The following is a 26,176-nucleotide window of genomic DNA, read 5'->3' as shown; positions in this document are numbered from 1 at the left end:
TGTCAAACATAGGACTTTCTTGCTTGTTGGGCAGAAAGTAATATTATAATTATCCCAGGAACGGATTCATCATATTTTTAACCGCTTGGTCTAAAAATGAGATTGAATCGCCATATACATTTTTTTTACTGTGTTTCTCCCAACTTGTTTTGTAATTTGTTTAGCTAAAACCAACTGGTATTTCTTAGATATAGAATACTAATACTAGCTGATCTAAAGCATACCTTCCTGTCACCTAATTAACATACTCCGTGGTCACAAAGGCCAGGGTTCAGAACCAGAGCACTCGGCACTTCTTCATATTCAGAGGAGTAGTTTTCATTCCACTCATATGGCACAAAGTGGAATAACATGGCAGTTGCTGTGCAGTGACTCTGCTGTGTATGTACTGTATGTTCCCTCACATGCAGTCCTGAGACAAGTTGAGTGTTTAGTGCGTTTAATTTCAAAGTCTTCAGGGCAGAGATGAGCTTTCCATTCATTAGGTTTACTGTGCCTGTTGCTTCCTGTGGTGTGCAAATGTCTCTTTTTCATTAATTGTATATTGTACATGAGTTGGAAAATCAAGGTAATACATTTTTTTGTTATATGCTAATATATTTGTAGCATTGTATTTATCAGTCAGTCAGCTAATATCAGTTTCATCATAAGCATCCTATTTTAATTAGATTAGTAGTCAAGTATGATCGACCTGACACACCACCCACCCCCCCACACACACTTTATTTAACAACGATTAAATTATGCTGGATCTTGTCTATATTGATTATTTCACTACAAAAAAAAAATCATTTTGGGGCTGAACAGTTTCAAGATGACCAAAGCTGAAAGAAAAAATGGTGCAACTTCTGGTCTAACGATAAGCACTTTTTAAAAATATTCCCATTAGAATACCATGAGTCATAATACCCATAAAACATAGCAGTCAAACAGGGAGTTTGTTCCAATCGTTTTTCTACCATTAACTTTAGAAACTCTTAAAATAAAGGTTGAGTGTCGTGTACGCTTACTCTGGAGTGACGTTTTGATAACTGTGTAAATATCTCTAGGACAAGGTAACATATCAATATATTTGCCTGTATTTACCCGCAGAAAATGAAATGCTATATAGCTGCTAATGTGGCTATCATAAAGAACTACAAATACCATTGTGTTCTGGACGAAACTGCCGAATCGAGGCAAAGGTAAGGATCTCTGGATTTATTTATGTATTTGTTTTATTAGGATCCCCATAAGCCAACACCAGTGGCGAAAGCTAGTCTAACTGGGATCTCACACAACGAAAAAGACATTACAGACAAAAGACTTTACAATTTACATACTGTACATTGAAAAACATTAACATGTAGTGTGTGTGGGTGTGTGTCCATCTATCAGTTACACAGACATGTCAGTACATACACACAAGAAGTAGGTCATTTGGGGGAGAGACGTTATGCCATAAGGTGTTGCTTTATTTGTTTTTTTAAACCAGGTTTTTCTGTTCACTTACGCTATAAAAGATGAAAGGGAGTTCCACGCACTCATGGCTCTGTAAAATACTGTACGTTTCTTTGAATTTGTTCTGGACCTGGGGACTGTGAAAAGACCCTTGGAGGCCACTGTGTTCTTGGGGACTTTCAATGCTGCAGACATTTTTTGGTACCCATCCCCAGAGCTGTGCCTTGACACAATCCTGTTTCGGAGCTCTACGGGCAATTCCTTCAACCTCATGGCTTGGTTTTTGCTCTGACATGCACTGTCAACTATGGGACCTTATATAGACAGGTCTGTGCCTTTCCAAATCATGTCCAATCAATTGAATTTACCACAGGGGGACTCCAATCAAGTTGTAAAAACATCTCAAGGATGATCAATGGAAACAGGATGCATCTTATCTTAATTTCGAGTCTCATAACAAAAGGTCTGAATACTTATGTAAATAAGGTATTTCTGTTTTTCATTTTTAATACATTTGCACAAAAAGTTTTAAACCTGTTTTTGCTTTGTCATTATGGGGTATTATTATGTGTTGATGAGGATTTAAAAAAAACATGTAATCAATTTTAGAACAAGGCTGTAACGTAACAAAATGTGGAAAAAGGGAAGTGGCCTGAAGACCTTCTGAATGCACTGTATATAGTTTAATGAAATACTATAGCTACTGCACATTGTCACTGTTGAAAATCAACCCCGATAACAAATGCTTGTATATTTTACATTTCAGAGTTGTAATTCTTAAAAATATTTTCACTAATTGCCATTCTGTTTTTCAGGTATTATTCTTATCAGTACTATTTCTGTATTTATTATGTAACAGTTGATGTGGTGCATTTCCTGAAAAAAATATAATTTAATCTCAGTGGATAAATAGAGCAAACTGTTATTTTAAATCCTCACCTTCTATCCATAATGTGTGTGTGTGCTATTTAAATAATGTAATTAATGGGAAACCGAAAGGAGTGTTTACGGACATATTCAATCTCTCCCTATCCCAGTCTGCTGTCCCCACTCGCTTCAAGATGTCCACAATTGTTCCTGTACTCAAGAAAGCAAAGGTAACTGAACTAAATGAATGCCCCGTAACACTCACATCTGTCATCATGAAGTGCTTTGAGAGGCTAGTTAAGGATCATATCACCTCTACCTTAACTGACACTCTAGACCCACTTCAATTTGCATACCGCCCCAATAGATCCACAGATGATGCAATCGCCATCGCACTGCACACTGCATGCTCAGCCCACTCCTGTACTCCCTGTTCACCAATGACTGCGTGGCCACGCACGCCTCCAACCCAATCATCAAGTTTACAGATGACACAACAGTAGTACTGGACTGAGTGCTTGTAGGCCTATTGTAAGGCAGGTCCTCACCAGATATCACCGGCAACAACGTCGCCTATGGGCACAAACCAACTGTCGCTGGACCAGACAGAGCTGGCAGAAAGTGCTCTTCACTGACGAGCCACGGTTTTGTCTCACCAGGGGTGATGATCAGATTTGCGTTTATTGTCGAAGAAATGAGCGTTACACCGAGGCCTGTACTCTGGAGCGGGATTGATTTGGAGGTGGAGGGTCTGTCATGGTCTGGGGCAGTGTGTCATAGCATCATCGGACTGATCTTGTTGTCATTGCAGGTGTAACAGTATAACTTTCATCCATCCCCTCTCCCCGACCTGAGCTCGAACCAGGGACCCTCTGCACACATCAACAACTAACACCCACGAAGCATCGTTACCCATCGCTCCACAAAAGCCGTGGACCTTGCAAAGCAAGGGGAACCACTACTTCAAGGTCTCAGAGCGAGTGACGTCACTGAGTGAAACGCTATTAGCGCGCACCACCGCTAACTAGCTAGCCATTTCCCATCGGTGACACAGGCAATCTCAACGCTGTGCATTACAGGGAAGACATCTTCCTCCCTCATGTGGTACCCTTCCTTCAGGCTCATCCTGACATGACCCTCTAGCATGACAATGCCACCAGCCATACTGCTCGTTCTGTGTATGATTTCCTGCAAGACAGGAATGTCAGTGTTCTGCCATGGCCAGCGAAGAGCCCGGATCTCAATCCCATTGAGCATGTCTGGGACCTGTTGGATCGGAGGGTGAGGGCTAGGGCCATTCCCCCCAGAAATGTCTGGGAACGTGCAGGTGCCTTGGTGGAAGAGTGGGGTAACACCTCACAGCAAGAACTGTCAAATCTGGTGCAGTCCATGAGGAGGAGATGCACTGCAGTACTTAATGCAGCTGGTGGCCACACCAGATACTGACTGTTACATTTAGACCCCCTCTTTGTTCAGAGACACATTATTCAATTTCTGTTAGTCACATGTGTCTGGAACTTGTTCATTATATTTCTCAGTTGTTGAATCTTGTTATGTTCATACAAATATTTACACATGTTAAGTTTGCTGAAAATTAACACAGTTGACAGTTAGGGGACGTTTATTTTTTTTTGCTGAATTTACATAGACATGGAATCACTAATCACTTTAATAATGGAACGTTAAGTCACTTTAACATACTGCTTTACCCGTTTAATATACTGCTTTCTATTCTACTGTGTTTTAGTCAATGCCACTCCGACATTGCTCGTCCTAATATTTACGTATTTCTTAATTCCATTATTTTACGTTTATATTTGTGTGTATTGTTGTGAATTGTTAGATACCACTGCACTGTTGGATCTAGGAGCGCAAGCATTTCGCTACACTCGCAATAACATCTGCAAAATATGTGTATGTGGCCAATACAATTGTATTTGATTTGAGAGAAGTAGCTAGTGTTCGCCTGTTCAAAACCATCCTTCAGTGCGGATGATACGGTAAATCAGGGTTGGTTGGGCCTTGGACAGGTTTAACTTCATTCCATATGGGGAGGATTCGAGATTCCCATCTCGTTTTCTGCCCAATCTCTTTCCTAGTCCCATGCTCTTCAACCTACCTGTTTTTATTCATCTCTATGAGCGTCTCAACTCGCGCAATGATGGACGTTGTCGAACATCCAACCCCATCCATTACGTCTTTCAAACCGACCAATCACCATCGTCTTTAGAGCCAAACCGAGCATCACGGTTAGTTGTATCTCTGTTTTGTGTGCCATGGACTCAGCCCAGTAATATTGACAATAGGGTGAAAAGAGATTACCCCAAATAAAACACTGTTTAAAGAAAATTAACCTAAAGTACAGAGGTGTGGTGTAAACAAGTGATTTCCTTCATAACTAGGGAATGTGATTGACTCAGCTTAATATTTTTATACATCTGTATTTTGTTATTAATGGGACTCGGAGGATTATTTCGTTAGAAGGTAAAAGGTGCTCGTGGGTTTGGCTGTCTAATAAAGGCCAAGATAGCCTTTTCTGGTGATTTTTCCGCTACTTGCGAGAGGCTACTCGTACGGGATTGGAAGCATTTTAGTTTAATATCGTCTAATACAGGATAACTACTTGCCACCGTCTTCGTTTCGAACCACAGAGCCTCAGAGGATCAAGGTAATGTACGATACGACTCATTATCGTTCGTCTGCAGCTATCTTGTTTCGGGTACGTGTGGTTCTAGTTAGCATTAGAAGCTAGCTAGTTTCCATATCGAGAGATGTGTGGGATTAATGTTCAGCTCGTTTTCACAATTTGATGTCAGTAGGACACATATTAGAATACATCTTTTTGTTAAATTAAATCGTTTTAAAAAGGCTAGATAGCTATACAACGTTATGTAACACACACAGTACTCATTCCTACAACGTTCATGTAACTCGCTAACATTAGTTAGCTACCTAGCTATGACTGGCTGACGAATTTAGCTAGCTAGATAGGTAACGTTAGCAAGCGAACGACCCAACATCACAGCTGGCTAACCGTTAGCTAACTTTCTGTCGTTACTAGTCATTAAATAACGATAATCTTATATTTTGCTCATATTACTACCAATATTACCAGTATTAAATTATATTGTGTTAAGACCAAAACAGTATATTGTAAGTACACCTAGCTAACGACAAACACTGAAGAAGACGCTTGTTTTTGGTGGAAATGTCGGATGGCTAGGTTGCTAACTAGCTAACGTTAGCACCAATTACTGTGATCTTGACTTCGCTAACTACTATACGTGTTTGTTCAAGATAAGTAGAGAGTTGATGCTGAGCCTATGCTATCCACTAGTTATTATTATAGCAATACAACCGTCAACACTTGCATTGCGTTACGTTACATTGGTGTTGACGGAATGTCTCAACAAAGGTCGTTAGCTAGGTATATTTGAGATGGCTATGGATTAGCATATGTTTTCACGCTCTCACTAGAGATAGAGAATTTACACTCGGTTTCCAGCTGACAGGCGAATGCAGTCATTATGTTGTGGTCAGGGTGTGCTTCATCGAATTTGTTATCAAACCATTTTTATTTCATGTTCCACCAAAGAAAGCATGGGGCAATTGGCAGGTCCATGTGAACAAATAAATGTTCTTAACTAGATTGGTTTTTAATATGTATTTGTTTTATAGCTAGTTCGTGTAATTTTACCCCTGCGTATTTTAATATTTATCGGTGCATTTGAATAAAAAATCGTGGTTAACCCGGTTTTAATAGAAGTTTGTAGTAGGTTAACTAACCAAGGGTTTCCTAGATGTGCATAATGTTAACATTAATCCATTTGTTCTTGTGGAGGCTTGCCCAGAAGGTCAGGTTCAGAGGAAATGTAATCATCATACATACATTGTCCCTGTTTGGTTGAGGAATACTGTCACATTTCTGAGCCTTGCCGTTTGGAATGAAGATTTTGACAACCAGTCTGTCCTTGGACAGATGTTCTCCAGTGGCATATTTGGTGTGGTCTTTATTTTGTTTATGAAAGCATACAGATAAGGGTGGCTTGATTGAGATTTCATTTGAAGGGTGTTTTTTTTGTTATTTCTGCAAACCATGTTTTTCTTAGAAAATGCTTAAACCCAGTGAATCATGTTGAACAATTTACTCACACTGTAGGTGTACATGATTGTGATTTAAGCATCCACAGGTGTGTGCCAGTGTTTGTGTCTCGTGTGTGTGTGTACACACAATTTTCGTTTGTCCCACGGGGTCATTCTGAAGGGTTTTGAATGTCACATTGAGGAAGATAAACATCATGTCCCAGCCAAGATAACTTAGCATCCAAAGTCCCCTGTATTTATGATGGGAGTAAGTGCCTATGCCATGTGCCTGACTGTAATATAGCCCAAGTCTTAGTCACTGTTCCCCCACCTTATCAGCCTTCTCTGGGCGCCTGTCAGTTTGGGCTTGTTGCATTATGGGATTGCCTTGTTTTATGATGTGCCTGAGCTCTGTGCAATCATTATAGACTATCAGGAACTGACCGGGTCATCATTTTATGTCATCTGTCAGTTCTCATGATTCAGTATACATTCGTAACTAGGAAAAGTCCGGACTACTGTCTAACGCCTATCCTCAGTTTAAATGCAGAATTAGGATTAAACTATTGTGATTATGATACCACTTCCCTTTCCCAGAAAACTTTCTAGATTTTAGTTTTATTTAGCCATAGTAAGCAGGTCCTATTTTCAGGTCCTTTGCGCACCGGTTTACATGTACACTGAACAAAAATGTAAACGCATCATGCAACAATTTCAAAGCTTTTACTGAGTTACAGTTCATATAAGGAAATCAGTCTCATTAGGCCCTAATCTATGGATTGCACATGACTGGGCATAGGCCCACTGGGGAGCCAGGCCCAGCCAATCAGAATGAGTTTTTCCACACAAAAGGGCTTTATTACAGACAGAAATACTCCTCAGTTTCATCAGCTGTCCCGGTGGCTGGTCTCATACGATTCCGCAGGTGAAGCAGCCGGATGTGGAGTTCCTAGGCTTGGTATGGTTACACACGGTCTGCGGGTGTGAGGCCGGTTTGACATACTGCCAAATTCTCTAAAATGACATTGGAGGTGGCTTATGGTAGAGAAATTAACATTAAATTCTCTGGCAACAGCTCTGGTGAACATTCCTGCAGTCAGCATGCCAATTGCATGCTCCCTCAAAGCGTGAGACATTGTGGCATTGTTGTGACAAAACTGCACACTTTAGAGTGGCCTTTTATTGTGATCGTGCTGTTTAATCAGGTTCTTGATATGCCATGCTTGTCAGGTGGATCGATTTTCTTAGAAAAGGAGAAATGCTCACTAACGGATGTAATCAAATTTGTGCACCACATTTGAGAGAAATAAGCTTTTCTTTTTGTGCTTCTGGAAAATGTCTGGGATATTTTATTTCAGCTCATGAATCATGAGACCATGTTGTGTTTATATTTCTGTTCAATATATATCCACCTATCACACTGACACTTTTGCACACACACTTGAACACACACTCACATACATGCACCACCCACCACTTATGTTGCTGCCATACTGTTAATTTTTTATCCTGCAACCAATCACTTTCTCCCAATCCCTGCCTACATGTACATATCTACCTCAACTACTCCAGTATCAGATTCCCTGTACATTGTAAATGTGGTACTGCCACTGACCCTATATATTGCTTACATTCCCCATTTTTTTCTTCTGCTTATGTGTTATTTCTTGTGTTTTTGTTATACTATTTTGTTTTGGAATACTGCACTGTTGAGAAGGGCTGGCACTGTACTTGTGCATGTGACAAATAAAACCTGAAGCTATGCTGGGGAGGAGGTTGATAGGGATTTTGCAGTATGGCACATCTGCTTGATCCCCTCATCAATTCTGTCCATCCTTTCGCTCCTGTGTTAAGTGTTTCGCTCCTTCAGTTTCTTTTCTGTGTTTGTGATTTGTTCTTCTGCAGCTCCCTGGCTGGTAATAAGAGGAGCTTTCTTGGGCCTGCTGATATTTGTTAACTTCCTGTAGTGTTGCTCTCTTCTTCCCCATTCTCCCTGCTCCCTCTCTCTCTGTTGCTCTCTCTCCCTCTGTTGCTCTCTGTGTGTTCTCCCTCTGTCTTTAATCCCCCCCAGCCTGTGTGGATGTCATCTGGTCACTTATGTAAGAAGCATGGGGGGGGGCTTTGTGCTGTGAAGCAGCAGCGGCAACCATGCCTCAACCATTAGGGCTTGTTGTTTGGTCAGTGAATGAGCACTAAGGACTGATGGTGATATGTGTGGACTCTATTGCCACTGTGCACAGGTGATTGTAATGTGGAATAGCATGCACCGCTGTGTGCTTGGGTTTACATTTTCTGTAGCCCAAGTCTCCACTGCATGGTGGCAGGTGGTGTTTGCATGACTTTTTGTAGGCTTTTGTGGCATGTTCTCTGGCTCCAGGGACTCACTTTGTATAATATTTGAATAGGCCTGTCCAGTTTTCAATGGCAAACTATCACAATTATTTTTCTGCGGAAAAGGACTTTTGTGCTTTCTAGATTTTGTTTTTCTGTGGTAACAGACCTGCGTGGCTATGCAGGTAAGCAGTAGGAACGAGAGTTACGACCATCTGATTAACTATTTCACCCTTGGGTCAGTAAACAGGCTAAAAAAGCCATAGCTAACAATGCCACCCATATTCTCAGGGCAGGCTACATGACATGATTGTGTGTCTAGTTTCAGGGCTGAGTGTCTTTAGTTTGCTTGCTATTCTCTGCCTCCCTGCCTGTCCCTTGACCGGTAATGTGTTAGACGTTGGATGAATTTGACCCGATGGATGGATTCTTGTTAACCCTGCTGCACCCCGTCTCTGTCAATGCTGTCCCTTACTCCGCTACGCTGTGGGTTTCTTCTTATTACACACACAGAGTCTGAGACCCGTAGTAATCCAATTATGAATTGCCTAAATTGGTGGATTAAAGGTGGCGCATATGCACCATTTTGATTTAGGCTGTATCACAATCTGCCGTGATTGGGAGTCTCATAGGCGGGCGCACAGTTTGGCCCAGCGTCGTCCGGGGTTGGCTGGTGTAGTCCGTCATTGTAAATGAGAATTTGTTCTTAACTGACTTGCCTAGTTAAATAAAGGTTAAATAAAGGTTAAATAATAAAACAAATTGTTGTAGTGCAGTAAAGGCTGTTGGTTGTGGTTGTGTACAGTGTCTTTCTGGCTTCCCTTCCTGGTGCTCCTAATCAATGGCTATGAGGCATAATCAGCAACACACACAACACTGGACATTTCCTTAGCTTCCTCTCAGCACAAGAGTGTCTGCACTCAAATGACAGCTTTCAACCTCACTAGCAACATTGTTGCATTGGCAGTAGAATGGCCTTACTGAAGAGCTCAGTGACTTTCAACATGGCACCTTCATAGGATGCCACCTTTCCAACAAGTCAGTTCGTCAAATTTCTGCCCTGCTAGAGATGACCCGGTCAACTGGAAGTGATGTTATTGTGAAGTGGAAATGTCTAGGAGCAACAGCGGCTCAGCTGTGAAGGGTGCAACGTCAGCACAATAACTGTTTGTCGGGAGCTTCATAAAATGGGTTTCCGTGGCCAAGCAGCCGCACACAAGCCTAAGATCACCATGCGCAATACCAAGCATCAGTTGGAGTCGTGTAAAGTTTGCCTCCATTGGACTCTGGAGCAGTGGAAATGCATTCTCTGGAGTGATGAATCACGCTTCACCATCTGGCAGTCTTACATATTAATCTGGGTTTGGTGGATGCCAGGAGAACATGACCTGCTCCAATGCAAAGTGCCAACTGTAAAGTTAGGTGGAGGAGGAATAATGGTCTGGGCTGTTTTTCATGGTTCAGGCTAGGCCCCTTAGTTCCAGTGAAGGGAAATCTTTACGCTATAGCTTACAATGACATTCTAGACAATTCGGTGCTTTCCTGTTTCAGCATGACAATACTCCCGTGCACAAAGCGAGGTCCATACAGAAATGGTTTGTTGAAATCTGTGTGGAAGAACTTGACTGGCCTGCACGGAGCCCTGACCTCAACCCCAAACACCTTTGGGGTGAATTGGAAGGCCGACTGCGAGCCAGGCATAATCGCCCAACATCAGTGCCCGTCTTCACTAATGCTCTTGTGGCTGAATGGAAGCAAGTCCCCGCAGCAATGTTCCAACATCTAGTGGAAAGCCTTCCCAGAAGATTGGATGCTGTTACAGCAGTAAAGGGGGGGACCAACTCCATATTAATGCCCATGATTTTGGAATGAGATGTTCGACGAGCATGTGTCCACATACTTTTGGTCGTGTAGTGTATTTGCACATGAACACTGTCTTGTTTTTTATGTGTTGCTACATGTTAAGCAGAGACTTACAACTTGTTATCTCCCCTCCTACAGCAGGGCTATGTCCTCGGCAGCCACCACACCTCCATCTGTGGACAAAGTGGACGGATTTTCACGGAAGTCTGTCAGGAAGGCCAAGCAAAAGCGGTCGCAGAGTTCGTCCCAATTCCGGTCTCAGGGCAAACCCATCGAGCTCACGCCCCTGCCTCTGCTCAAGGGTAAGTGTTTAATTTCGAATACCTCAAATCTTCCCACATAGTCTCTTTCCATAACCCTCCAACTAACCTTCATGCTAACTTGTGAGTGATGTGGGAGTGTGTTTAGTAGTGAATGCTGATACCAGCATGGTCGGAAGAGAGCAGAGAGATGTCATTGATTCTTGTTCATCCCTTCTCTCTGCAACTCTTTTCATGAGCCAATGGGAGCGAGTGTATGTTTATCACAGTCCCTGTGTCAGGGATGCAAACTCGTCACTTTTGACGATATTTGCCGTTTTGAGCTCAAAATAGGTAATCCACGTGAATCGTGTAAATCCATAAAAATAACTTTTGTGGTGGCTGAACTACAAAAGAGAGGCACGAACTGATCTTCTCCCTGTGTGATCACCACCAGAGATACTGGATATAGTGATGGGATGCTTGTGTCTCCGCCCTTAACAATGGGATTCGTTGTCCACAGAGCGGAACGGCGGGCTGTCAAGCTCCCGCCTGTTCCGTTCTTTTTAGGGAGGGATAATTCACGGGCTGCTGCGTTGTCACAATGGGAACTCTTTCTAGAGCACCTGGTTAAATTGTGCATAACAGTAGGGTGTTAGGTGACACGACAAACAATGAACGCTATACTATAATAATACATTTAAAAAACACAGGCTAATCAAATCCATTTAAACTAAATGTCAATAATGTGATCATCAAAATGCATAGTAAATCATTTCAGAACACGAACATGTTTTCAGTCTAAATGGTTAATGGAGTGAGAAATATGTGATTATTGTAAAAGTTTGCGAGTGCATAATTTACAATCATCCTGAATTAAAATATGGAATCATTTTTGCTATATGCTATGCTATTGCTATTTTCCTTGATGTCTGTTACTACATTACACAAGCTCATGTTCTGAACACGTCAAATTGGGGGAATTACTCATCCCTTTTTACATCAGACTGGTGGTGATTAAAACAACTCAATCTATTTGTGGGCGGCAGGGTAGCCTAGTGGTTAGAGCGTTGGACTAGTAACCGAAAGGCTGCAAGTTCAAATCACCGAGCTGACAAGGTACAAATCTGTCATTCTGCCCCTGAACATCCACTGGAAAATAGCATATAGAAAATAATTTAATATGTCAAAAATTATTCCAGCCAGGCCGTCATTGAAAATAAGAATTTGTTCTTAACTGACTTGCCTAGTTAAATAAAGGTTTATAAAAAAATAAAATGTTGTGTGCTCTTGTATGATTGTGTGTGGGAGGGGGTACACTGTATGCTACTGATTTTATATTGACCTTAATCCCCCAAAACCCAAATAACTGCCAGGTGTGTGTTTGAAGAGGGTGGTGGGGTGTCTGTGTTTACTTCTGTATCTATGCCACTGATATGTCTGTATTTTATTTTGTGGTGCGCAATGTGCCCCACTAAACTAATGCACTGCCAGGGATAGCTGTCACTTTGGTGTGTGGGAAGAAGGAGATGACACACTGCAGCAGTGCTAGTATGGAGGTAGATAGTATGGTGTGTAGGGGAAGTCAGGATTTTGCTAGTGTGTTTTGATTTATCTATTGAAAGGCCATGTAAGGTTAGTGTTGACTAATGGCATAATGCTGGTGAGCCGGGCACTATCAGGTGATTGTCCCATGGTCCTGAGTTTACATATCAGCAAAGGTACTGTATCATGTTGTTTTTGAGAAACTTGGTGGATCACAGGTTGACAGGCTACCAGGTCCAACGCTCTGTAAGTGGGCTTACGTGGTTTTGTAGGCACATGTTTCATTGCAACGTGGTGAAGATCTGGTTGGAGAGCTGCACTGCTCTCTGCTTCCCATGTTGAAGGAGTACGTTATGGTTTCCCAGGTGCGTATCTTCACATTTTAAGTGAATTCTAAATTCTTATTGGATAAGAAAAATGATATACTATGCCTACTCTCTGGGTCTCATCAGTTGGATGGACATATAAACAGAGTATTTGCCCTTAACTGCAAACCATCTCTCTGTGTGGTCATAAAATAGTAAAATTTTCCTTTAACATGCCATAATTAATTCACAGGGCAGCCAAACCATTGTCCACAAGCAGCTTGAAGTGATCACCATCTTCATGGCATGCTTTCTCAAGGCTGAGCATCACCACACCCAAGAAGCTCATGGAGATGAACTTCATTGACAAGATGCTGCCTTCCAGAGAATTGTATGATGGATCAGTGTCTGAGAAACCTAAGGCAGAACATCCAGGACACCCTGTTAGTAAATGTATAATAATAATGAGAAATTAAACTTAAAACACTTTTTTTTGCTGGGTAAGATGTTTTCATTTACAATCTATTTTGTCAATGTTTTCCAGATTGTGCAAAAGTTTCTTAACGTGGTGAAGACTGTTATGACAACTGCAGCCTACATGCAGAAGAAAATGCCCCTGGACAGCATGACCCTGCAATTGCTCTCTGCACACGACCCAGTGGTGAGAGGCCATTCACAGACTGGCATCCTGTTGAAGCGGCTTGCTAGGATGATGGACCACCCAGTTCCACCCGATTTTCAGCTTCCACTGGAAGTCGTGAAGTTTAATGTGGATTCTACCCTTCCCCCTTACAAGGATGGTGAGGACAACATGGTCAAGTGGTGGGGCCTGAACCAGATTTTACTAGTGTCTCCCTCAATCTTCCATGGTCCTATTGTGGAGTCTTCGTTTAATGTGATGGGAGACATCACAGCTCAAAAGAGCATGAACATGGCTACCTTCAATGCAATTCAGACCACCAAATATATCCACAGGTCCAGGAGTCTGACTGCCTTACAGATGTTCCAGAGACATGTCAAGTTGAGCAAGGGACTCGAAGTATATCCGCACTGCAGGAAGGAAGGATAAAGCTCAGAGACAGGAGAACCTGATGAAGAGGGAGGGATATGGTTGCCAGCCAACATCCAGTGCCCAGCAGACCAGGAAGTCTGCAGTGGAGGAGGAGAAGCAGGCCAGACTGAGGACACAGCTAAACAAAGAAAAATAGCAAAATCATTTTTAGTCGAAGCTAAAAGGAAGGAAGCTAAAATGTGGACTGTAGGTGGGTGTAGGCTAGATGTCAGTGATAACCTGTTACTGTTTATTTTGAGCTTCAAAATAAAATAATTTTCTTAAAAATGAGTTGTGTGTGTGAGTTATACTGACAGGTCAAATTCTACTAAGAGGAGACTGAGTTGTGCTTAATGTTGGCTAAGAATTAATTTAGCAGATGGGTCTAGTCCTTGACCTTCACCTTGCAGTGCTTCATTAAACCCACTGGAAAATGTATGTCCCCAAGAAAATAATCCTGTCTGGGGAGACTGAGATTTATCATGACATGTTAACCCATAAACCAAGACCAAAGAACCCAACCCCCTTTTCTACCCCAGGACACTATTTTCTCTGTCTATTGTGGTTTGAAAGGTTAGGAGTATTGACAGTATTCCACTATGTATTATGCACTTGATACTCTCTGAGAATATGCAAATTGTATGCAAAAAAATTGCCTTTTTGGACCGTCACCAGTTTGCACCTCTGCTCCATGCTCGTGTGTCATATACGCCAGTGTGTGTGTGCATTCTGCTGGTGGTACGTGAACTGCATGCCCAGACAGGGAGGCAGCCAGCCTGCTGCTGATTCACAGGTGGGGTCAGTCCTCTCCTGCCTGCCTGGCTCTATACAGAGAGGTTGAGACTAGAGTGACGGACGGAATGCAGCCTGACAGGAACCAGAGCCTCAGCCAGGGTGTGTCCCTCCCTCCTGGAGGTCTGTCTGCCACGCCAGTGACCTTTTGGGCGTGGGTGGCATCACTTCACTGTCCTCTCTCTTCTCCACTCAGGGCCACTCTTTAGTTTGTTTGCCTGGCCGTGAGTGAGTCACACTTTCACCATTACCAGCCAGTGCCGCTGCAGAGCAGAACACAGCAGAGCTCTGGGCGAGTAGGGTGCAGTAGTTGCTCTGCATTCAGGCCCATGTGAGGATGATGTGGTCGGGCAGCACTACTGTGCACTGTATACCATCCGTGTTCTTATATAAACACCTGCATAATAAAAGGTGCAAATCTGATCTGACGTACTATGATTTTCTCATCATATTGGACACCATCATTTAAAATGGTTAAACCTAAGTATTGTTGTCTTTGTAAGTGCCTTTTTAAAATGTGATTCCATTTTCGTGATAGCTTGTTCCCTGTAATCTCCTCTTTAATTCAGGGGACGAGCACTTGAGCTCTGCTCCCCTCCCTGAGCCTGACAGACCCCGACATCATGCTAGGGCCAGGCAGGGCCTGTTTTCTTTCATCAATAACAACAGTACGGGCAGGGCACAGGTACACTAACATTTTGAAGCTCAGCCATTAGCGTGTGATGTGCTGCGCAGTACAGTCATATCTGTTTAAGATCATAACATGGTGTCAGAAGTGATTCAACCTCACGACCAGAGAGATTATTTCACAAAAAAATAAGAATGTTCCTTGAGTTTTTTCAGAGTCTAGCGTGACGAAAAGTAGCTAACAGCTAACTGCTCTCTCATGTCTCTTCATTGAGCAGAGCAGCCCAAGCGGAGCCGTTGCTATGGATACTCAGAACCGCCATGAGCAGAGCACAGGGAGCGAGTGACCGAGGAGCAACAGCAAATAGATTTACTAACAGAGGAAGTTATTTCTGGTTTCGAGCAGGGCGGGGCCTTAAATTTGGCAGGAGCAATCAGGCCTTAACATTGTGGACATGGGTAGGTGTTCGGGCTTAAATTCATGCCCGTTCATTGCTCTAACGAGCACATCACCACAGTGAAACGCAGAACCTTAATACATTGAAATGGTATCTACCATCCTGTGACGTGATCACAGATCTGACATGACTGGATTGATGAAAGCTTTGTGAAACCCTCTGATTTCACCTCTCAATTTGTGTTGGATCTTTGCACACTTGGGAATACTTACAAGGAGTAGAGGAAGGATGCATTTTCAAACGATTGTAGTCGGGTCTGGGACCATGTAGACGTGTGTAGTTGCCTGGTGTTAGGTGAGCTGCACTTATTCTATCCAACCATGTGGTGGCGACTGGCGATGCCTCAACCCTCCGTGCGGCACCAACACACGCCCTCATCTATCATCGACTGACTGACCTTTGACCTCTAAGGAGGAGCACTCTATGTACGCAGTCAGTGAGAGTGAAGAGACTGTGAGGGTGGCCTTTCAGACTTCACCTGCTAGTCACAGCCAGGGAAATATGGTTTTCCTGTAACTAGATCTGAGCCTCCTATGTTGATTCAGTTTGTTTAAATTCTTTTGCTATTTCTTGAAGGTGGAAAGGGGACAGATTTTTACCCCATGTCAACAAAGACAGTAGAAATAAGCATTCATAGTTTGCTAGGCTGCAGAGCCCATGGTCCCAACAAGGGATACTTTTTATTCCTAAATGTTGTTTCGGGTAGTTGTTCCAGGCCTGCGTGGATGTCTCCCCCAGTGTGCAAGTCAAGAGTTGTTGTGGTAGCTCTTTAAGAGCCTTCACAGGAAGTTAGAGGGATGGTGAGAGTGACCGAGAGAACGAGAGAGTGGTGATGAGTCTGGCATGGAGCCTGAAGAAAGAATTAGTGTCCTAATGCTTCATGGCAGAGGGAGGGAGGAAGAGGAGGATGAAGAGGATTTTCCAATGCTTGGCCAGGTCATGGCAAACCCTTTCCCCTCCTTCCACATCTACGAGGTGGAGTGGAGACTCCCTCTGTTTACAAGAATCTTCGAGGTGGAGCGATGCCTACGTTAAGGATGTGCGCTGGCGAGATGCCTGTTTTTTAGGACCACCTCTCTGTGTAGTACGGAAGACAGATCGCTCTCTGACCTCGTGAGCCGAATTTAAAAAAATAAGGGGAGTAGAAATAGAATGAAGACGGTGAAAGGGGAGTTAGGGGAACAGCACTGGCCGTAGAGCTTCCACCAGCCCATCTGTCTGGTGGTTCCTGGTCTCTGTTTGGTCAGTGCGGCCCCCCAACGCTCCCTTTCCCCCCTACGCCCTCCCCTCAGGGGTAACCAGATCCACCAGTTGTCTCGTTATAGATTTCCAGTCCCACTCGCTCCTAACAAGCAGCATAGGGGGGAGTGTGTGCCCACTACAACAAACTACTATTTTTCACACCATCAGTATTTGAATAATTTTGCCCCAACAGATAATATTTTGGGCTGGTGGACTCTACAGAGGAACGGAAACCTGAGAGTGAGTGTCCGTGATTCTGCTGGGGGTGGAGGAGTGTTCTAGTTAACCTACTAAGGGCCCTCTCGAAGGCTTGGCAGGCTGTGTTGGTATGTCTGTCTGTGGGGCTGAGTGGAGAGTATATAAATGGAGTGGTAATGGCAGGGGGACATGGAAAGAGGGTATGACTGAGCTTTTGAAGTCAGATGTAGGATAAGGGTGGAGCGGCCTGTGCAGCAATCATCTCTAAGGAGTGCTGCTGTGTAGTACTGTGGATGAGCATTGCAGTAGCTTCGCCATACAGCAGCCTTCGTTCTGTTGGCTTTCTGTCTGCCAGAGGATGTTGTGGTAGCCAGGCAGGTGTTACAGCAGGTAGCATATTGACTGTGTTGTCATGGTCAGTGCCACTGATTGCAGGGGTTTTCAGAGTTGTGCTTGTTAAGGGTGTGGCGGCTATGGCTGGTGGAATGCTTGCTATGTGATTCACCTGCGCACGCTGCTGCTGGCCCTCTCACCTGACCTTGTGTGTGAAGAAAGAGTGCCTTTGTGTTGACAGCCCCAGATTACCCACACTGCCTTTGAAAGGAGGCACACAGAGAGAGACTCTGTTCTCTGCTACCAAGAGGTGACCGTAGCTGTACAATGCCTAGGAGGCTTTCGATGTTCAAAGTTAAAATGACTTGTATATGAACTCCGTCGGCCTTGTTACTATAGTGGAGAGCAAAGTTAGCACAGTGTGATTACATCCGTCAATGATTGACAGTACATGGCAGTGTAGTTCATAATGAGGCTTCTTGAAGCTGCCGTATGAGAACACATAGAGAACAGAAAATAATGTCTCAACTTATTTCATGGTGTCATTCCATTGTATAGCATACTGGTTGACTAAATTAAGTAGTAGTAGTAGTAGGAACTTGTTTTTAAAGGAATTAAATATTTTCATTATAGAAACGTCTGAATGATGAGATGAGATGGATACAAAGATGGGCACACAAACAGGAAGGGCTCAGGTGGGAATTGAATCCCTATGGTCCAGAGTTGGTTGCGTTTCTGTCAGACCATACTCCGACCAACCATTACCTGGTTTGTTGTCTAATCTTCAGCTCAGAGACGATGCAAACGGTGTGTGTGGTTCTCCATCTCTGACACAGTGTTGATGTGATGGTCTGCCTCCCTGTGTATACATACAGTACATATCATACATATTGACCTTCAGTCTCTGACAGTGTTGGCCCGGTCACCTGCTGAGCCCATCTGTTGGAACCGCTCACTCTCTCCTGCAACCGTAACCCAAGCCCGCCAGAGTGTATAGTGTGGCCGGGGTTTTCCCCTTAGACAAGCAAGCAGGCAGGCTTTCTGTGTGTGTGTGTGTGTGTGTGTGTGTGTCGGCTGCTCTGAGGGACGTAATTGTTACTCTATACCTACACTCACTTCCTGGATTTGTGTTTCCATCTAAAAACGGTGACCACTAAGAATAGCCTTCTACGTTCTGAGTAAACTCCATGGATGATGGGTTTTTATTAAGTCCTGAAGCAAAGTACTAGTCTTAAGACCTGGCAAAGTGTCCATATGCGTTACTTCCATGTGAATTTCAACTCATAGTGTCCGTTAGCTTTAGCATCACACGACTAACACTGCTGGTCGTTCATTTACAGGGAAGGCCTCCCAGTTACAGTACTACGGAGTACTTTGGACAGTATTACCGTGTGCTCTGTACGGTTACAGTACTACCGTGTGCTCTGTACGGTTACAGTACTACCGTGTGCTCTGTACGGTTACAGTACTACCGTGTGCTCTGTACGGTTACAGTACTACCGTGTGCGCTGTACGGTTACAGTACTACCGTGTGCGCTGTACGGTTACAGTACTATCGCGTGCGCTGTACGGTTACAGTACTACCGTGTGCTCTGTACGGTTACAGTACTACCGTGTGCTCTGTACGGTTACAGTACTACTGTGTGCTCTGTACGGTTACAGTACTACCGTGTGCTCTGCACGGTTACAGTACTACCGTGTGCTCTGTACGGTTACAGTACTACCGTGTGCTCTGTACGGTTACAGTACTACCGTGTGCTCTGTACGGTTACAGTACTACCGTGTGCTCTGTACGGTTACAGTACTACCGTGTGCTCTGTACGGTTACAGTACTACCGTGTGCTCTGTACGGTTACAGTACTACCGTGTGCTCTGTACGGTTACAGTACTACCGTGTGCTCTGTACGGTTACAGTACTACCGTGTGCTCTGTACGGTTACAGTACTATCGCGTGCGCTGTACGGTTACAGTACTATCGCGTGCTCTGTACGGTTACAGTACTACCGCGTGCTCTGCACGGTTACAGTACTACCGCGTGCTCTGCACGGTTACAGTACTACCGCGTGCTCTGCACGGTTACAGTACTACCGCGTGCTCTGCACGGTTACAGTACTACCGCGTGCTCTGCACGGTTACAGTACTACCGCGTGCTCTGTACGGTTACAGTACTACCGCGTGCTCTGTACGGTTACAGTACTATCGCGTGCTCTGTACGGTTACAGTACTACCGTGTGCGCTGTACGGTTACAGTACTACCGCGTGTACTCTGTCTGTACGGTTACAGTACTACCGCGTGCTCTGTACGGTTACAGTACTACCGCGTGCTCTGTACGGTTACAGTACTACCGCGTGCTCTGTACGGTTACAGTACTACCGCGTGCGCTGCACGGTTACAGTACTTCCGCGTGCGCTGCACGGTTACAGTACTACCGCGTGCGCTGCACGGTTACAGTACTACCGCGTGCGCTGCACGGTTACAGTACTACCGCGTGCTCTGCACGTTACTTAGAAATGTTGCTACTGCCGTTGCTATTGGATTTTCTCTGCCTGCAGGTGTCGTTGTTTAACCCATCTTTTTCAGTCAGGTGAAAAAGGTGACTGTTGGGCAGGACAAGGGGACTGCGACACATTGGGCTGAGGTGGGTGTGTCAATCATGACGGATGTCATGTTACCATGTGGTAGAGCAGCATTGCACAGCAAGTCCAAGTCTCCACATAGGGCTCAGAGACACCAGCAGCGTTTGCTGGTCGAGAGTACTTGGCACATCTGGATGTCATTTGTGAACCGAGTGCGCACCGATTTTACATTTAGAATCATGGGAAAATGTCGGCAGTCAGACGTCTTCCTCGGGTGGTCCTTAAAATACAGCGTGCTGAACGATCTGCAGACGACCGCTGGATCCACATTGGGTGAAATGTGTGCGAGCTTTTAGAGTACGTGATGTTCCTGAGGCTCCAGTCTCTCATCAGTAGATGTCCTATGAGAGGACCCTGGTTATGTGGATATGACGAAAGGCTTGCTTGCACCCTGCTCAACAGCTTTAAGTGATTATGAAATTTACTTTGAACATTTCCTGTGGTGAGCCATTAAACTACTCTCTCTCTCTCTCTCTCTCTCTCTCTCTCTGAGAAGCTCAGCTTTCTCCACATTAATTAAGCAGCAGTCTTTATTTAGTCTGCCAGGGGAGCTATGATGATGCTCCCATCCCTGAGCTGAGGCTTGTCAGAGTGTGCTAGACTGAACTATTCTGTGCAGAGTGCTGACCTAGTCTGGGGCTGGGAAGGGTGATGTGGTTTGCTGTGCTCAGTTCTGCTGGTATGGGCTTAGCATCTGAATTTTAGATGTCATTATTTTAGATTTTAAGGTAACTGTTGGTGAATCAGGCTAGATTACATGGTGCTGAATGCTGATCTTTCCTATGTTGTTTATTTGGGACAATTGGGATTGAGACCTGCTGAATGCTTCTTCAATGGTGTGAGTCTGGACCCAGCAGCCCAGGGTTGTGCTAGGGTAGTCTGACAGGGATGGGTTGGACTCTCACCTATTTTCTAAACTATGCATACTTTATTGCACATTGGAATTGTGGACTTTACTGTGTTGGTGTGTGCCAGGGGCTGGGCAGAGAAATGTACTCGGTATTGTGATGAACTGGTATCTCAATTGTGTTGTCCAAGACTGGGTGTTCCATGCCGTTCTAGGACATGCTCCCTGTCATGGTCTGTTGTGGTCAACTGAGCCGTGTGCTCACTCCTGGTTGGTTACTGTATGCTGTATTGTTATGGATAGGGCTGTCGTGTTCACTACTGTTTTAAACAGAAAAAAATATTTATTAGGATTAATATTATTTTCACCCTACCACCCCTTCCCTGATTGGAGTAAACTGATGACAACACTTCTGCTACTTACAGCTATTTTCGCTCATATTTACGGTACATGTAGATAAATAATTATACATATATTCCTCATTTCCTCTTTCTGCAAGTCTTCGATTTTCACCGACTGACCAATCCACCATTTATTTTGATCTTAACCCCAACCCTCAGATGTCCACAGACAGGTTCATCTTTCCCAGTACACTACCATTTTGCTATTTCCTTTCACAATACATCCCTCCATTTTACTGTGATGTCTTACGAGGGTCCTGAACCTTCCTATTTGTAACATTTCTACTGATATTGCCCCAAAGATAAGTACTTTACCCTAGGAGCATATTGATATTTCCTATTGACTGATCATGGTTTTTCAGATCCCCTAACAATACAGTTTGCAGGTCCATCTAAACCGTAATATTATGACATAAAAACCATTCCTGGACCTGACTGCAAAAGCGAGCTATTAGATAAAAATGTTGCTACAAAAATAATGCTCAACATATGGGGAATTGAACAGTCAGCCTTGTGCAGACTCTGCCACGAAGAGCATCCTTTCCGCTACTGTCCATCGGTGGCTCGCTTTTGCAGTCAGATCCAGGAATGGTGGTTATATGTCATATCAGGGTTCAAACTGAGTACCAGAAAAGATGCTCTAGTGAGTCTGTTTCTTCATAGCAGAATCTGCACAAGGCTGACTGTTTAATTCCCCATATGTTGAGCATTGCTTTTTTGTGGCAAGTTTATCTAATAGCTTAAATTTAAATGAACGGATTGATGTCAATTGTTGTTTTACATGTCAGTTCATAGACCCGATGCCAAGGTATTGGTACATCAGAGGCCTGTTTCCCAACGGACTTGAACTTTATGCGGCACCTTTTGACTTCGATTTATACTAATAAGTATAAGCCATTTCTGTTTTTAATGAGTGGTAATGTGTAGTAGACAGACAACTGACTAATGACATTTACATATGTATTCAGACCCTTTACTCTGATGAAGCACCTTTGGCAGCGATTACAGCCTTGAATCTTCTTGGGTATAATGCCACAAACTTGGAACACCTGTATTTTGAGAGTTTTTCCCATTCTCTGCATATCCTCTCAAGCTCTGTCAGGTTGGATGGGGAGTCGCTGCACAGCTTTTTTCAGGTCTCTCCAGAGATGCTAGATCGGGTTCAAGTCCGTGCTCTGGCTGGGCCACTCAAGGACACTCAGAGACCCGAAGCCACTCCTGCGTTGTCTTGACTGTGTGCTTAGCTTTGTTGTCCTGTTGGAAGGTGAACCTTTGCCCCCAGTCTGAGGTCCTGAGTGCTCTGGAGCAGGTTTTCATCAAGGATGTCTCTGTACTTTGCTCCGTTCATCTTCTCTTCGATCCTGACTAGTCTCCCAGTCCCTGCTGCTGAAAAATATCCCCACAGCATGATGCTGCCAGCACCATGTTTCACCATAGGGATGGTGCAAGGTTTCCTCCAGATGTGATGCTTGGCATTCAGGCCAAAGAGTACAATCTTTGTTTCATAATACCAGAGAATCTTGTTTCTCATGGCCTGAGAGTCCTTTTTGATGCCGTTTGGCACACACCAAGCGTGTTGTCATATGCCTTTTACTGAGGAGTGGCTTCCATCTAGCCACTCTATCATAAAGGCCTGATTGGTTTAGTGCTGCAGAGAGGGTTGTCCTTCTGGAATGTTCTTCCATCTCCACAGAGGAACTCTGGAGCTCTGTCAGAGTGACAAAGGGTTCTTGGTCACCTTCCTGACCATGGCCCTTCTCCACCGATTGCTCCGTTTGGCAGGCGGCCAGCTCTATAAAGAGTCTTGGTGGTTCCAAACTTCTTCCATTTAAGAATGATGGAGGCCACAGTGTTCTTGGGGACCTTCAATGCTGCAGACATTATTTGGCACCCTTCCCAAGATCTGTGCCTCGACACAATCCCGTCTCCGAGCTCAACGGACAACTCCTTCGACCTCATAGCTTGGTTTTTGCTCTGACATGCACTTTCAATTGTGGGACCTTATATAGACAGGTCTGTGCCTTTCCAAATGATGTCCAATCAATTGAATTTACCACAGGTGGATATACCAAGGATGATCAATGGAAACAGAATGCACCGGGTATTTAGGTAAATAAGGTATTTCTGTTATTTTTAATGCATTTGCAAAAATTCTAAAAACGTATTTTCACTTTGTCGTTATGGGTTATTGTGTGTACATGGATGATGAAAAAAATATTTGATCCATTTTAGAATAAGGATGTAATGTTACAAAATGTGGATAAAGGGAAGGGTTCTGAGTACTCTCCAATTGCATCTAAATGTGCCCATAGCTTTATCTGGTTTGCCATTCCAAATATTATTTTCTCACATTTCAAAAAGGATTCTCCTGGATTTGGTAGAGCAATGAATAATTATCTAGAAATATCGCAGTTGACATATTTAATCAGGGTACATTTCTTGTAGCTGGACAGGTTTTACTCTCCATAGTTTCAAGATCCTATATATTTTGCTGAGTTTTATATCAAAGTTAATAGTTGCAAGATCGCTCTTCCAGGAGACTTTCTCACATCAACTGATGAACAACACCTGGAATAATGGCACCACGAGCGGTTGTGTGCTGGGCCCAGCCGGGCGCTCCTTCTCCCTGGAGGGATTTCTCTCTCCTGTGTGACTCTCTGCGCTATTAATAGCTTCCTTTTAAGGCCATTCACATGCTACTCCTCTCCTATATACCCAGGGGTTGGATGGAAGACCAACACTGACTGTACTGGTGCACTAATTATATGAACCAACCAGGAACGGGACAGGCACCAGCAGCAGCCACAGACCCTTACACAGACCCTGACACACACACACACACACACGGTGGGGCAGGCCTAACAGGAGAGGCATTGTACTAGACTAACCATGCACTCACCCTGATGGTCCTAGCTATCTGTGATTTAAACATGGATAGGTATAGGAACAAGAGCACTAGGCCAGGGGGTAATGTCGGATTCTCTTGGAAATTTTGAAAGAGGACAAAATATTGTTCCAGGGAGGGTCGCCATCTGACCAACTTTCCCAGCAAATCCAGATTTTGGGTAGGCAGGAATACAGGCAGACATTCTGCTCATGTTTATCTCGGGCAACAAGCCCGCAACAAGCCCGACTGCGTGTGTGTGGAACGGCGCCGACAGAGATGGCCGCCTCGCTTCGCGTTCCTAGGAAACTATGCAGTTTTTTGTTTTTTTACGTGTTATTTCTTACACTAGTACCCCAGGTCATTTTAGGTTTCATTACATACAGCCGAGAAGAACTACTGAATATAAGATCAGCGTCAACTCACCATCAGTACGACCAAGAATATGTTTTTCGCGATGTGGATCCTGTGTTCTGCCTTACAACCAGTGTAACGGAGTGGATCACATGCAGCGACCAAAAAAAAAAAAAACGACTCAGAAAAAGAGGGAAACGAAGCGGTCTTCTGGTCAGACTCCGGAGACGGGCACATCGTGCACCACTCCTAGCATTCTTCTTGCCAATGTCCAGTCTCTTGACAACAAGGTTGATGAAATCCGAGCAAGGGTAGCATTCCAGAGGGACATCAGAGACTGTAACGTTCTCTGCTTCACGGAAACATGGCTAACTGGAGAGACGCAATCCGAAGCGGTGCAGCCAGCGGGTTTCTCCACGCATCGCGCCGACAGAAACAAACATCTTTCTGGTAAGAAGACGGGCGGGGGCGTATGCCTTATGGCCAACGTGACATGGTGTGATGAAAGAAACATACAGGAACTCAAATCCTTCTGTTCACCTGATTTAGAATTCCTCACAATCAAATGTAGACCGCATTATCTACCAAGAGAATTCTCTTCGATTATAATCACAGCCGTATATATCCCCCCCAAGCAGACACATCGATGGCTCTGAACGAACTTTATTTAACTCTCTGCAAACTGGAAACGATTTATCCGGAGGCTGCATTCATTGTAGCTGGGGATTTTAACAAGGCTAATCTGAAAACAAGACTCCCTAAATTTTATCAGCATATTGATTGCGCAACCAGGGGTGGAAAGACCCTGGATCATTGTTACTCTAACTTCCGCGACGCATATAAGGCCCTGCCCCGCCCCCTTTCGGAAAAGCTGACCACGACTCCATTTTGTTGATCCCTGCCTACAGACAGAAACTAAAACAAGAAGCTCCCACGCTGAGGTCTGTCCAACGCTGGTCCGACCAAGCTGACTCCACACTCCAAGACTGCTTCCATCACGTGGACTGGGAGATGTTTCGTATTGCGTCAGACAACAACATTGACGAATACGCTGATACGGTGTGCGAGTTCATTAGAACGTGCGTTGAAGATGTCGTTCCCATAGCAACGATTAAAACATTCCCTAACCAGAAACCGTGGATTGATGGCAGCATTCGTGTGAAACTGAAGGCACAAACCACTGCTTTTAATCAGGGCAAGGTGTCTGGTAACATGGCTGAATACAAACAGTGCAGCTATTCCCTCCGCAAGGCTATCAAACAAGCTAAGCGCCAGTACAGAGACAAAGTAGAATCTCAATTCAACGGCTCAGACACAAGAGGCATGTGGCAGGGTCTACAGTCAATCACGGACTACAGGAAGAAACCCAGCCCAGTCACGGACCAGGATGTCTTGCTCCCAGGCAGACTAAATAACTTTTTTGCCCGCTTTGAGGACAATACAGTGCCACTGACACGGCCTGCAACGGAAACATGCGGTCTCTCCTTCACTGCAGCCGAAGTGAGTAAGACATTTAAACGTGTTAACCCTCGCAAGGCTGCAGGCCCAGACGGCATCCCCAGCCGCGCCCTCAGAGCATGCGCAGACCAGCTGGCCGGTGTGTTTACGGACATATTCAATCAATCCCTATACCAGTCTGCTGTTCCCACATGCTTCAAGAGGGCCACCATTGTTCCTGT

General features: G+C 44.3%; 1 protein-coding gene and 1 long non-coding RNA gene across 3 annotated transcripts in view; both read left to right on the top strand.

Annotated features, from left to right (window-relative positions):
- The first annotated feature begins 4,564 nt into the window (after positions 1-4,564).
- Positions 4,565-26,176, top strand: part of LOC112261700 (serine/threonine-protein phosphatase 2A 56 kDa regulatory subunit epsilon isoform) — a 39,494-nt gene continuing 17,882 nt past the window's right edge. Inside the window, exons 1-2 of one of the 2 annotated variants that reach the window (XM_024437269.2) lie at positions 4,565-4,975; positions 10,723-10,886. In XM_024437269.2, coding sequence (XP_024293037.1) covers positions 10,730-10,886 — 157 coding nt within the window. In that variant the 5' untranslated portion in view covers positions 4,565-4,975; positions 10,723-10,729. Of the gene's footprint in view, positions 4,976-10,722; positions 10,887-16,937; positions 17,084-26,176 lie in introns of those variants that run through there. The other variant, XM_024437270.2, reaches the window with a different exon arrangement.
- Positions 10,898-13,594, top strand: LOC112261701. Its single transcript, XR_006084557.1, has 2 exons — positions 10,898-13,116; positions 13,218-13,594. It is a non-coding gene; the product is annotated as an uncharacterized LOC112261701 (long non-coding RNA).

The sequence above is a fragment of the Oncorhynchus tshawytscha genome, linkage group LG11 (assembly GCF_018296145.1).
Source record: "Oncorhynchus tshawytscha isolate Ot180627B linkage group LG11, Otsh_v2.0, whole genome shotgun sequence".
NCBI lineage: Eukaryota > Metazoa > Chordata > Actinopteri > Salmoniformes > Salmonidae > Oncorhynchus > Oncorhynchus tshawytscha.
This window is presented reverse-complemented; position numbering and strand designations above follow the sequence as displayed.